This window comes from Melanotaenia boesemani, chromosome 10 (genome assembly GCF_017639745.1).
Source record: "Melanotaenia boesemani isolate fMelBoe1 chromosome 10, fMelBoe1.pri, whole genome shotgun sequence".
In the NCBI taxonomy this organism is placed as follows: Eukaryota; Metazoa; Chordata; class Actinopteri; order Atheriniformes; family Melanotaeniidae; genus Melanotaenia; species Melanotaenia boesemani.
In genome coordinates, this window is record NC_055691.1 from 9,628,900 (window position 1) to 9,643,345 (window position 14,446).

General features: G+C 43.3%; 1 protein-coding gene across 1 annotated transcript; it reads left to right on the top strand.

The window, feature by feature from the left end:
• Window positions 1–93: 93 nt before the first annotated feature.
• zgc:171459 (uncharacterized protein LOC562056 homolog) lies at window positions 94–14,441 on the top strand. Its single transcript, XM_041997407.1, has 13 exons — window positions 94–635; window positions 723–816; window positions 2,654–2,741; window positions 2,828–3,164; window positions 3,517–3,610; window positions 4,748–4,835; window positions 5,000–5,306; window positions 5,426–5,519; window positions 5,871–5,958; window positions 8,951–9,269; window positions 10,630–10,723; window positions 10,815–10,902; window positions 11,002–14,441. The coding sequence occupies exons 1-13, from the start codon at window positions 575–577 to the stop codon at window positions 11,575–11,577; spliced, it is 2,328 nt and encodes a 775-aa protein (XP_041853341.1). The 5' UTR covers window positions 94–574; the 3' UTR covers window positions 11,578–14,441.
• Window positions 14,442–14,446: the final 5 nt, after the last annotated feature.

The following is a 14,446-nucleotide window of genomic DNA, read 5'->3' on the forward strand; positions in this document are numbered from 1 at the left end:
TTACAACAACAACAAAAAAACTGGTCAGTGTTTGTTTACATCCAGTTCCGCCCTGTTGAACACTATGTCACGTGATGTGGGACAGGCCTGGTGAGGCTATCGAACGCACCCTTCTCTCAGAGAAGCGTAGACGGAAAGCAGCTAGCTTCGTTAACGGAAAGGGCATTATTTACACTAATATGCATCCCGGAAAGTATGACATAAAACCCCGGCAGCTGGCGGGTGTCGGAACGAACCCGACATAGCGAGAATCAGCGTCACTGTGGGTCGGGAAGCTCGGCTTTGTGTCGGTTTGTTGTGCAGGGTTAGCCACTTGAGCTAGCTAGCAGACTGCTTCTTTTAACGGTTTACCGGTAGTCAGTCTCAGAGGACACGAATAACCGCTGCCGGCCAGAGGGACGGCTTATCTGCCCGGACGGACCTCCGCAGGATGGACAGGAGCGCCGCTGCGGAGGAAGCGAAGCTGCAACAGGCGTTATCTGGTTAGCACTGGGCCTGAATACCAACACACCTCCTGGTCTCCTTCCTTCCTCTATTCCTTCCTTCCTTCCTCCCTCCCTAGCTGTCCACTTCCATGATCACTATGGACCCATCCCTGAATCCGCTGCCGCAGTTTCCAGAGAATTCCTACAAGAGTAAGTAGCCACAGTGTTTTGGTTTGGATGAAGCTCCGCAGTAAGAACGAGCCTGTCAGCTCTGACCTCTGACCTCTCCACCTGCAGTGACAGAGGAGGATGTGAAAAGGCTGATTGAGTTCAGGGCCTCCAACGAGGCTCTGTTTACAGGGAAGAGGAACTCAGCCAAGATAGCCTGGAGGTATGAAGTCTGAAGCTGATGTTGAAGATGTTTTCCCATGTTGGGTCATAAAAAGACTCATAAGGCAGAAATGGTTGTGGGGATGACTGCTTTCAGTTTTCTGTGTACAGAAAGAATCAGGTGTATTTACATTATAACTAAAACATGCACACACTTTGTCCATAATTTGTTTTAAACAAATATATATATATATATATATATATATATATATATATATATATATATTATGAAGATCTTAAATGTGTCATTTCCAGAATTGGACCATGTCTTCTCAAACTAAACAATTAGAACCAAAACAAACTTGCGTGATCCACAAACACTGATTCACACTCCATCCAAAACCCAGTTCACATCTGTGTGAGGAATAAAAATAAAGAAGTAGATGACATCCTTACTGGAGCATCACAAACTGAAGCGTGAATGTCAAAAGTCGGGGTTGCACAATATTATTATTTTGTTAACACCGGAACAGTGTTGATAGTCATGTAGGTCTATTAAAGAGGGCTGCATTACCATTAAAGCACATATTCTCAACCTTTTTTGAGAAAGTGTCCCCCTTTCTATGATCCAGGTCGTGTGATAGTGCTGCGTCCCACCCCCTCCGGCACAGATTGTGACGTCTGTCTCGCTTCCGTGACGTAAAAATGTGATGAAAGGTGACACGATTGTTCAGACTGAGGTCACTTTGATATGGATCTTAATTTGAACAAATCAGATCTGTGCTGTTCAGACTGATTAAAAAAGAATCTTACATGACAAAAAGTCAGATTTACCTGCAGTGTGAACGAAGCTTAAATGTCTTCCATGAATGTCAGACCTAATGTTGATTATAGTCATATCATAAAACAAACAAACAAAAAAAAAAATCCTGCAGCGAAACTAAAATACATTTGCCATGCTTAACAATGTAGGTCTTATTTACAAACAAATCACAAAGCATCCCATAATAACCATTGATGCTCCTACACACTATCACACAAAGTTAGTCTGAGCTCTGTTTGATGGTTGCAGAAGAGTCCGTTTCAACCATAGTGCATCATCAAATTCAACTAACTGTGGTACTTTTTTTAAATGACTGTGGGTCTCGTGACAACATCAAGTCTAAGAAGCACCGATCTTAACACGTAGCAAACGAAAATGACTTTACCAAGCATTAAAACAAAGCACAATTAAACCACAAACACATTCAATCTCAGCTGTTTTGTGGTCGAAACCTTTATTTCAGGTGGAAAAAATGGTTGTAAATCTATTCCTCTGACTCCACATTAGTTGGAAATGACTTATAAAGATCCAGAATATTTACATTAAGCCGAAAAGTTTTTAATGCTGGAGTGTGCCCTCCTTCTATAACAGCCTGCTATCTTTCACTTTCTTCTGGGTCCTCATTGATGTTTCTAAGGGGATGTGGGTGCTTGCCCTCATTTCCTGACTCTGGTAAATGGAGGTATTAGTCATCAAAATTGAACACCTCATTGCTCCCCTCTTAAAAATATTGCTTCCAATGTCCCTCCCCTCATTGGTTTCTGAACACACCCCTTGAAACGCCACCTTAAAGGAGCTTTTGGCTTCTGGCAGCAGACCAGTACAGGTGCTGCAGACTATGGAAACATAGATTATATGATGTTTAGAGATTAATATGGAAACCATCATTCAGAAGCAGTTCAGCTTATGGTTGAGTTGGTAATAATTTGCCTTTAGGTCGTCTCTCCTCTTCACATCGGGATTCTTCATCTTTGCTTTTATTGCTTGTCAGTTTTAAGCCCCCATGGCAAAACAGTTGTCATATTGGTGAGTATCAGTGAGTATCTGTCTCATCTGAGTTGTTGTTGTCCTTTAGCACCATCTTGAAAGGTCTGGGTCTGGAAGGCAAGCTGACAGCAGACCAGATCGCCAAGAAATGGGACAACCTACGGACAAAATATAAGGTAAGATGTGATGCAGTGATTTTACTTCTTGCATCTAGTGCACATTCCTGTATCAGCCTGCAGGGGTCACTGTGTTTGTTTTCCAGGACCTGAAGCAGCCCTACCAAGGCCAGAACCATATTGGGGGGATTGTGGAGTCGTGGCCCTGGTTCCACATCATGGACGAAGCCATGCAGGGTCGTCTCTACAACAGCAACCTGGTGCTGAGTCCAGAGAGCGCCTGCAACGCTGCTCAGCGCAACAACGGCCAGCCCAATCAGAACCAGGAGAACACGGACATCCTGGAGTTCCTCATCAAGACGGAGATGGACGACACGGTGGCGGCAGAGACGGCGCAAGGCGATGGGACGGTTCACGCCGAGGCCCCACCTGCAGAGGGGGTCCCCATGGGCTGGAGGAGGATGACCGAGTGCTCTTATAAAAGTAAGCAGATTCACCTGGCTGGATGTTAACAGACAGATTGTGCTTTACACTGAGAGGCCTCTTGGCCAAACTTACGTCTGATGGAATAGAAATGTGTCTAAAATGTCTGAGTATTTCCTGTAGAGGTAATGACGTCCATCTTTCCTGGCCCTTTACCTGACATCCACCCCACAGACGGGCATCTTTCCATAGTTTATTGAACCAGAACCAAAGTTTAAACATCATCTCTTTGTCCAATGCAGACTGGAAAGTCTCAAACAGAAAACTGCTCCAGAGATCTCACTAAGTTTTTTCAGGTTTAAAATAATTCCTGCTTTAAAAATGATTTTAAAGCTCTTGTTCTCGTTTTCAGTGACTGAACCAGAAACGGAGCGGATGATCAAACTTCGCGCTGCAAACGAAGCTCTCTTCACGGGCAGGAAGCACTCGGCTAAGCCCGCCTGGAGGTGAGTTCGTGTGCTTCAGAGCTGATGTTCAGCAGCATCTTTAGTCCGCGCTCCCTCTGAGCGGAGCAGATCCAAATGAAGAGCCGATAAGGCTCAGAGGTAATTCAGGAAACTTCAGAGTGACTTTTAATTCAGATCTGTTTAAAAAATCCTGACAAACATTATTATGAGCTGTACATACAGAATAACAGCCAATAACAGTGGCCGATATTATTCTGTGTATCAAAATGATGACCCTAAAATCAAAATTTATTTACAAGTAATTTTTTTGGTTATAAAATTATTTAAATGATCAGGTTATACTTTAAATTGATAAAGGTTTTTCTAAAGCATGTTTTCTTGTTTCTCTGCTATTAATGACATTAACAGTTGATGTCAGCTATCAACCACTAACCAAATTATTAGCTTCAACTCTTTTTTTTTATCAGTGTATGTTGTTATTATCACGTGTCTAAATTTATTTAGTATATTTAATTAATTTATTTGTTTTTATAAATATATATATATTTGTTTGGATTAGTAAGATTCAGACCCCAACTGAAGGATCTCAAAGAAGTAGAATGGCTCAGATCGGATATTTTGGCACCTGTCCCAGTTTTTGCTTGTGGAAATTAAAAAAAATAAAATTGTTTAATGACCCGCACCGACTCGGACCCGTTGGTGGAAACGCGGCTAAATATTCTGACAGTGAGGATCTGCTGCAGCCTGTCCTCTGCATGTCCTGTCTGTCAGCTTCCGTACAAATTACAAACTTTGTTCTGGATTTCATATTTTCTGAGGTTAAATGTGGAACTGACAGCAAAACAAAACTGTATTTCAGCACATAGAGGAGACATGCAGCCATCATGACAGTGAGAAATCAGAGGAGATATCGGACAGAGAAAATGGTATTTTTTGGAGCACACCTGGAGATTCCTGTAGAGTAAAACAATAGATAAAATTTGTGCTATCATTTCTAAATTCGACTGGGACATTACAGCTGCAACAATCATTTTAATAAACATGTTTTGACATTTTCTGGATCGTTTTTGTCCTCTGCTGCTGGTGCAGTTTTTTTTAAAGCTGCTGATCACAGATCTGTCTGATGGCTGGTGATGAAAGATGAACTTTAATTCAGGACTGATTTGTGTCTTTCAGAGCCATTCTGTATGAGCTGGGTCTTCAGGGGAAGCTGACCACTGACCAGCTGGCCAAGAAGTGGGACAACCTGAAGAGGCGGTACAAGGTATGTCCCCCCAGCTTCAGCTTACTCGTGACAGGGCAATGATGGAGCTTGGAGGGGCTGCTGAACACAGGGCCTCTGGAGGCAAACGTTACAGCGGTCTTGAAGCCGTGGTGTTCCTGCTTGTACATTTTGATGGGAGGATAAGGTTCCTCTGTCCCCACCAGGAGCTGAAGTTTCCTTCTCGCGGCGTGGAGACTAACCCCAGCTCCTGGCCCTGGTTCTACCGAATGAATGACGCCATGGAGGGACGGTTTGCTGGCGCGGCGCCCATCCTCACTCCCATTGTAGAGGACGAAGATGAGGACTGCGAGTCGCTGTCGCCAACACCTAAAAAACGAGCCCGCCGGAGCCGAGGGGGCATGGCCGAGTTCCTGACAGAGTCTGAGATGGACCTGCTGGTAGATAATGAGGAAAAGAACGGGTCCACGACTCTGGGCGATCTGCATCGCATGTCAGAGTTCACTTACAAATGTAAGAAATGCTGGAAAACTTTGAGATATTCTTTCTGTAGAATCATAATTTCCTCCCTGTCAGGACAAAACTAGAAGTAAAGTTCTGTTGGATCATTCAGTTCTCCTGTTTGTCGGCAGTGACAGAAGAAGACACGAGGCGACTGATTGAGTTACGAGCTGCTAACGAGTCTCTGTTCACCGGGAGGAGGAACACTGCCAAACCTGCCTGGAGGTGAGGGGGCATCCAAAAGGTTTCTAAACCATGCAAACAAAAACATTCCAACTTGGGATTTGGTGTCAAATGTGGAAATTTGAGGAGTTTCCTCAGACCAGGGATACCCAATCCTGGTCCTCGAGGGCCGGTGTCCCGCAAGTTTTACGTGTTTCCCTGCTGCAACACACCTGATTCAAATTAAAAGGGTCTCTAACAGCTTGATGTCTAGCGCTGCACAAGGCAGTTAGTGTGATGCAGCAGGAAAACATGTAAAACCTACAGGAAAACATCTAAAACCTGCAGGACAGTGGTCCTTGTTGACTAGGATGCTCTAATGTGTTTGTGTCTTCCTGTTTGGTTTCATCGCAGGGGAATCGTGAAGGAGATGGGACTGACGGGGAAGATAACACCTGACCAGGTTGCGAAAAAGTGGGACAACCTGAAGACTAAATTTAAGGTGAAAAATCTCTGAACAGTTTGTTCTGCAATCTGTTGCAAAGTGAGTAGTATAATGTGGATGTTTGCACATTTTTATTCCATATTTTCAGTTCCATCTTTGTTTTGTAATCACTGCGTTTAACCTCCTAAGTCCCAGTGCTCTAAAATAGCATACCCAAAACAGAAAAGATTATTTCTCTGTGTGTAAACCATCTTGGTAAATAAAGCTAACGCTTGTGAGATTTCATCAGATGTTACGTTGTTAAAGTAAATGAGGATGGAAAATAGATTCATTCATTCATTCATTCATTTTCTATAGGACTTAGTCTAATTCACGGTTGCAGAGGGGGCTGGAGCTGATCACAACAATATGCAGGCGAGAGGCAGGTACACTCTGGACAGGTCGCCAGTGCATCACAGGGTGAAGAATTTTCTCTTCATCTTTTTGAAACCCATGAAATATAATGTGGGCATTATCTGTGCAAAGATTCATGGAGCTGAAGTAAAACAGAGCAAAGTTACAGAGGTTTTAGTAAAGAGATGGCTGGGTGTTTTTCAGTGAGGTCCTTGTCATCTAATGAGGAATCTGTGACACACAAATGTCCCACTGTCTTTAAAGTCATCTCTAGCTCGTTTTCTGTAGTGGAGATTTTCTTTTGGGGTGCCATTTTATTCAGAAGTAGCTAAAAAGTGGATTAAATCACTGCAAACAGCTGGATCTGTGCATAAACATGGAAATACAGTAAATACACTTTATCATTACCATGTAACTAAGTTACATGACTAGTCCCACTTCTGGGACATCAATCTGTCCAGTCAAGACTGACACACCTTACAGGATTCTTCAAATCTTCACATATTTAGAGAACACACATTTGATGATGACAAAATAAAGATTGCACAAGGTATTTTTCTCTTTTGATCTTATGTGTGTGGTGTGCACTACAGAGCACACCTAACACACACTAACCGATTCTTCAGCAGAGTATCAGGTTCTTTACACTCAGTATTCCAAATCTTGAGTCAAACGAGACTTGAGTGAAAACAAACAAGGCAGACAAGCAGGAAGCAGCAATGATGGTTGTTTTTGGCCTCTTACTTTCCGAAAACACACACAAAAACAAAAAACGACTATGAAAAGAGTTTCTTCAAACAACCAGTGATGGGAATAACAGCGTTGTCACGTTAATCACAACACTCACTTGTGTTAACGGCGCTTTATTAACGTCAGCCAAAGAACTGGGAGAACAGCATAAAGCTTGGCGGGCAGGGTCCTAGTCAAAACCTGTCGCAGGTGGTGTGATGTCATCCGTTAGCGACATTGTAGTCTTTACATTCAGTCCACATAACAAGCGTTCTAAATAACAGCATTCCTTATTTCAGTAACAAATAATCTAATTAATCTTCCCATCATTATAACAACGTTATGCCAAAAATGCCGCGTGTTGCTAAAATTGAAGCATTTTTTTCAGTCAACCATCTTGATCTCTTGGCGAGGGGCATGTTTTTGTTTGTTTTTTCTTCCTCTTCCGTTAGTCAGCTGAGTCAGCTCGCATCTTGATTGGCTTTTGTTCCAGTTCATGTGACATTACACGCAAAACACTCCTAACACACCCCACGCCACAGGAACATCGGTCACAATGTCGTTTTCAAACATCCAACAATCGAGCATGTGCTGGGGAGTAGGAGGGAGGTGATCAGGACAAAAATCGGTCTGATTTTCCTGTAGAGTGTACCCTCCTTTAGGAAGTAACATTGTGAAGCAATTTCACCTGCTGTTGCACAGATGCCCTCACCACTAGAGGCACCTTGAAGCGGTGTCTGCCACACAGAAGTTTCTCAGTGCAGCTTTTCCAGAATGACGCATCAATGTGCGCTGCGGCAAGAAGGTTTGTCTCCCAGCATGGAGGAGATACCAGGAGACAGGCTGGTATACCCGGAGTAGTGGAGGAGGCTGTAGGAGGAAAAACAACCCAGCAGCAGATCTCAATCTGCTAAAATGACCTCCAGCAGATCACTGATATCCATGTTTCTGCTCAAACTTTCAGAAACAGACTCCATGGGGGTGGTATGAGGGCCCCACATCCACAAGTGGGATCTGTTCTTACAGCCCAACACCGTACAGTCTGACTGGCATTTAACAGAAAACACCAGAATTGGCAGATTGGCCACCTGCGATCTTCACAGATGAGAGCAGGTTCACATTGAGCACATGTGACAGACGTGAGAGTCTGCAGACACAGTGGAGAACGTTCTGCCGTCTGTAGCATCCTGCACAGACATGTGCGGACCTCCATGTGCTAGCCAGAGGTGCCCTGTCTGCCACTAGGTACCAGGATGAGATCCTCAGACCATATGCTGCTGCAGTGGGACCAGAGTCCCTTCTAAACATGGTAATACTCAGCCTGATGTGGCTGGAGCGTGTCACCAGTTCCTGCATGAAGGCATTGATGCTGTGGACTTGCCTGCTCGTTCACCAGACCTGAATCCCGTCCAGCACTTCTGGAACATCATGTCTTGTTCCATCCACCTCCACCACATCCACCACAGACTGTACAGAGGTTGACTGATGCCCTGATCCAGGTCTGGAAGGAGATCCGTCAGGAAAACATCAGTGGTCTCATCCGGAGCCCAGACATTGTAGGGAGTGATGAAACTTAGTTTTGTGCTTTTAGCAGATGTCGTTTGTCCGTGTTCATGTCCGGGAAGGACAGATGGATCCATAGTTTGTGTTTTATCTTGTTGTAGACTTTATGTACCAACTCTGTTAATTGTTGTCTTAACTGTGTTTGGTGGTCATAGAAACAGTTTAATGAGCTTTTAGTTGAGATTCTGGATTTTCAGTAGATAACACGCATCTATATTCGACAATTGGTAAAATACTCCATTGCCGCCGGTACTGGGACGTTGGGACTTAAGAGGTTAAGATATTAAAAGCCCAGACAGGTTTGTTTAGGCTTGAGGTTTTAAAGCTTCACATCTGATCAGCTCTGCTGTTTCTTTGTCTGAAGGACTTAAAGTTTCCTCCCAGGGGGATGGAGGGTCAGACCAACCCGGCCTCGTGGCCTTGGTTCCAGCTGATGAGCGATGCCCTGGAAGGACGTCTGGTAGGAAAAGCTCCCAGAGTGACACCAGTATGGACCAGTGAAGAGGACAATGTGTTCGTCTCGTCTCCGCCCACCGACAGAGACTGTTTGTTAACAGAGAGGAGCAGCGTGTCGGAGCTGGAGAGCATGGTGGGTGGAGACAACGCCGAGACTGATGGCAGCATCACTTACATCGACGCCAGCGGAGAAGAGTGTTCAACGCCCTCAGAGCTCTCTTACAAAAGTAAGATTTAATGGTTTTTGTTTTTGATTTATCATGCTGCTCTACTGAGTCTATTGTCGTCTCTCATAGTCTCAAAGTAAAAGTGATCTCAAAGTATTTTAAAACAATGACTCTTAACCATTGAAGCGCCACCTAGAGGGCCGCAGGTGCAAAAATATCCTCTGACATTAAATTACTGTTATCCATGACAAGCTACGGCTCTGCAGGCGAAAGTCACTCAAATCTGACTTTTTTGCTCATGTGACCTACATCTGATCTTTTTATTAAATTCTGAGCAGCAGAACTTTTTTTAAAAATCAAACCCAGGCCGCTTTCATATGTGGTACTACATAAAATACATACGATCTTTTTCAAAGCTACCTCATCATTTTTACATTTTTACATCATTGAGTGAGGCAGATGAGTCAGAAATTTGCACCATTGGAAGTGGGACATGGTACGATTGAATGTAAAAAAAAGGACAGAAAAGTGTTATCGTGTTATTTGGCTCTGATTACGCAACAACTCTGATACAAAAACTGATACGCATGTTAATAAGTGCAGCTTCCATATAAACACAACATGCTGCGTGCGACGTCACGTCTCCCTTAACGCATGCAGACCATTTCAGGGCCATGAAAAGTTCACACTGAAGTGTGATGGAGGTCGCATGTCAATAAAAATAAGAACAACTAGGGCCAGGTGTCATCCCTCTTTCTCCTGTAGGGATTCTTGAAGCAGCTCCACTTTTAGTGAGGACGGGAAAACTTTGTTCAGAAGTTAACAGACTGTTAGGTCTGAATGCACCGGCTGCATCCACAAACCTAACATTCAGAGCTTGTAGGAAAGTTGGAGGGATTTTTCAGAGACTAAAAGAAAATAGGCTATCGATGCAGAAAATGTGTGTACAGTTTATTTAATTAGAACATTTTATTATTTTAAATGTTTTTATTTAATCACTGCATCATTTTCTCATCATTCTCTCCTTTTTTGCTTAATAAAATCCAATAATTAGTAGTTTTTTAATAAGCCTGACTAAAGCTTCTGGTTTTATTCCATTAATTGTTAGCCTATTGGACCTTTTGTCTGAGCAGGTTCACATAGACAAGATAAATAAATTATAATGATCTCATTGTCATGTATTTAAGGGTTTAGCTTGTTAAACTGTAATTGGATTTGGCTGAGATCCATGTGAGATCAATTTAACTAATAAAGAGGTATTAATAGAATGGGCACCGAGTTGCTTTATACTGGAAACATTGGGTCCCTGTCCTAAATCGACCACCTGAGTGTGTGTTAAATGAACTTGTGTGTCTGCCTACATGTCTCCATAACAGTTGTAATAACTCTGGAGTTGATGTGAACATTGTGTTGGTCACAGTGACAGACCAGGACACCAGGAGGATGATCAAACTCCGAGCCGCTAACGAGATGTTGTTCACCGGGAGGAGAAATGCTGCCAAAGCTGCCTGGAAGTGAGCAGAATTATTTCATAGATCAGGAGAAGTTGTTGGCTGTTGTGTAGATGAAGTTGTTCATGGCTTTTATGTCCCGACTCGCACTCAGAGCCATCCTGAAGGAGCTCGGGCTGCAGGGCAAAGTTTCCACCTACCAGATGGCCAAGAAGTGGGACAATCTGAAGAGGAGATACAAGGTAGATCCTTCAGGAAGATGTTTATACAGAGATCAAAACTTTTAACTTTTAAACACATTCCCAGTTTTAGCTTCGTGTCACTTGCTCTCCTCTCCTCAGGATCTGAAGTATCCTCCTGTTGGGATGGAGAACGTCGCGGACGGTGCCTCTTCCTGGCCGTGGTTTCACCTGATGAACGAAGCCATGGAGGGCCGGCTGGTGAACAGCGCCCCCCTCCTCACCCCCGTCACTCAGGAAGACGACCAGCACCCAGATCCTGCCCCCAGACACAGGCCCCGCTCCGTGCCTCCTCCTGCTCCTCCGCCCTCCTCTTCGTCGGACTTCGGGCAGGAGGCATTCGGGGACGGTGCGGACCAAAACCAGCAGAGCGTGGAGCCGTGCAACGGGCCGCTGGCAGGACTGGAACGGGAGTGGGAGATGGTGGAGAGGGAGCGGGCGGCCCTGGAGCGAGAGAGGGAGATGGTGGAGAAGGACAGGGAGGCGGTGGAGAGAGAGAGGGCGGCGGTGCAGGCGGAGAGGTTGTGGCTGGACAGGGAGAGGGCGGCGGTGGAGCAGGACAGAGCCATGGTGGAGCAGGAGAGGGCAGCTTTGGGCCGGGAGAGGGAGGTGCTGGACCAGAGAGCCTTGATGCTGAACTCTGTGGGACACTCGGGACACCTTAACAGCCTCATGTAGACCAGCGTTGTGGGGACGTGGACCGTCCCTACAGGAGGAAACGAAGACCCGCTGCACCTCTGTGGATCCAGACGGTCGCTGCTGGGTGAAGGCCTGGGCATGCTGGGAGGCTGGACCTGGACTAGAGCACCTTCTGGGGGATGTAGACCATCTTAGCAGGAGGGCTGCACAATCAAGAGTCATGAGGTTTAAAGGAACATATAAAGCTGCAGATTCATAGCCAAACCTGTCATATTGTTTTACTGAGAGCCTGTTTTCTTCTGTTTTACCCTCGTATCACAGAGATTATCTACAATACACAGAAGTTCAAATCATGGTTTACTGAGAAATCTGTCATTATTTCATCATCACTTACAGCTGTTTTCATTTGTTTACTTAGCAATGTCGCATGTCTTTATGGTTTCAGTGCGGTTGATTGAGGTGGTGAGGATGTAAATATTCTCATCACGGAACATAAATTTAGAATAAATCACATATTTCATCATATCACTAATTGCTAAAGTTTGACTGTTTACCTACTAGTGAAAGATTTAGTTTGGAGAACACAGCAAGAGTCAGATGATCAGCCTGATGGACTTAACACAAGAGATATCATCAATGTCCTTTAAGACCATTAATCAGTCTTTTCATTTAGACTTTATATGTTCCTCATTCATTACTCAGACATATAACAAATATATACAACAGGTTTTTTTTTAAAAACTGATGCCTCCACTAAAACAAGCTAATTAAACTCTTCCTCATTCCCAGTATCAGTATTTACACTCCGTCCTCTGACGACTACATCAAACTCGCTTAGAGCTACATGCAGTAACTAGTAGCGCCTCTCGAGGGACAAATGGTAAATGGTCCGTATTTGTCAAGTCAAGTCTGAAACTATGACATGAAGGGAAGGTGTTACGCTGTTGGACCACAGGTTCTGATAATCAGGACTTTCTGAGACAGATCAGTGTTTTTGTATGCTAATACAATAAGTGCACATTATATTAATTATGGGAATTATAGTATTAATAATCAATGTGATATTGTATGTATAAAAGAAAAGTGGGCCGTGTCCACTAGGGATGTCACAAATATAGATTTGTTTATGTAAGTTCATTCTGCACTGAAACTCTGGACTCGCGTCTCAATAACAATAAAGGAATCTTAAATCACATCTAAAACCTTTTAGATCAAACTGATAATTAAACCCAATTAACTTTGATAGTTGTCAAAACTTTCAAATAACACCTGAACACCTGCAGGAGGCTTCGTTACCTGACTAGGGATATAGTACAGTGAGTATAGTACAGTAGTATAGTGACAGTGGAAACAAAGAAACAAGATCATGTACAAAGGAAACAGGTTTTTCTTACACATGCAAATGACACAATTATCACTGTTAGATTAGATAAACATTGTCATTTAATCCAGTTACTAAACATTTACCTTTGCTTTGCTGTACAAAGTAAACAGTGAGACTTATTTAATGTAGTTCCTCCTTTGTTCCTCCTAAGTCCTGCTTAACAGGCTGGTGAGCCGTCCTGTTTTTATTTTTTTCCAGAGGGAATAACTTTTCATCTGTTGAACTTTCCCACTCCTAATGTGGTAACATCAAGATCTTGTGTAACTTTTTTCCAGCTCCCTGTTCGGACATAATCCTTTACAGAAAGTAATTATATAGACAAAGTTTTACCATTAATTAATTGTGACTTTCCTGGTGTGGACTCATGTAGCCCAAAGTGCAGCACCCTCAGTGAAATAATGCGCTCCCAGCTGTTGTGGTTAGTCAGTGTGGTTAGTCCAGTGGGAGTACACAGTCATTTAACACAGGACTGAAAACCAGGTTGAACCCTTTCAAACTGCATTCAAACACCCGATCATGGGTTGTGTTTTTACCAGTGGAAAAATGCTAGAGTCTGTTTTCATATAATCATCATCATCATTACGTTTAACATTTCAGTGCTGTGATTGGTGGATGGAAGCTGCTGAAAATTCCAGTCGGTGGTATAAAGAACTCTGATTTGCTTCTTCCTCTCAAGTTTTATTGCACTTAGAGTTGTGAACATAACTTTTGTCATACATGATCCCCATAGATAGTGTGGATAATTTGGTCTGGAATTTCTTGTTTCCATGATTCCTGATCACATTTGTGCTTCATTGTGGAGATTTTCTGCAGGAGATGTGCTTTCACGGCTATAAATGTGAGGTAAGGATGTAGGATGTATGCTTTTAGAGGGGATTGAGGGGAACCATAGAAGAGGAGATGCGATCATTAAAGAGCTGATCTATTGGTGGAAAAGATGATGCAGGATAAAGTAGAATGTTTGTGTTTGAAGCATTGATGAGTCTTGCTGTTCCAGCTCGGTAAAGGGGAAAAACTTGACTTATATTTTTAGATTTGGTTTGTTTTGTCTGTCTGAAGGCACATTTCAGACTTTCGCTGCCTCCATATGGAATTAATTTCTAAACTTTGACAAAGAACAGCTGATCCGGATGTGATTCTTGTTTAAATGGCAGAAGAAAACAGGAGAAACAGCCTCAGTATAACATGTTTGGAGCTGATTGTGCAGCTTTGCCTGATTTTAACCAGTGAAAATGTTTTTTTCTAACAAAACAGACGTGGCTGCATCTCTACACTGAAGCTTCCAGTCACACTCGCTCATCCACACAGGACCTGATGGACTGTTTGTATTTGTTTACATCAAAACACATTGTTATTTTATTTAAGTGATTTTTGCAGAAATGTTTTCTCTCACAGATCAAACCGTCTGGTTCACAGAAAATAAACTGCTGCTGCTCTGATGGGTTTTTCCTCATGATCCATGTTGAATCATCCAAGCCTGAATCCTCAAGCAGCCACAAAATAAAGCTGATGTTCATCAGAAGT

Coding starts and splice junctions, on each gene's coding strand:
- zgc:171459 (XM_041997407.1), top strand. CDS start 575: ATGATCACTATGGACCCATCCCTGAATCCGCTGCCGCAGTTTCCAGAG. Junction 5,520..5,870: donor ACTGCCAAACCTGCCTGGAG/GTGAGGGGGCAT, acceptor GTTTCATCGCAG/GGGAATCGTGAAGGAGATGG. Junction 10,903..11,001: donor ATCTGAAGAGGAGATACAAG/GTAGATCCTTCA, acceptor TCCTCTCCTCAG/GATCTGAAGTATCCTCCTGT.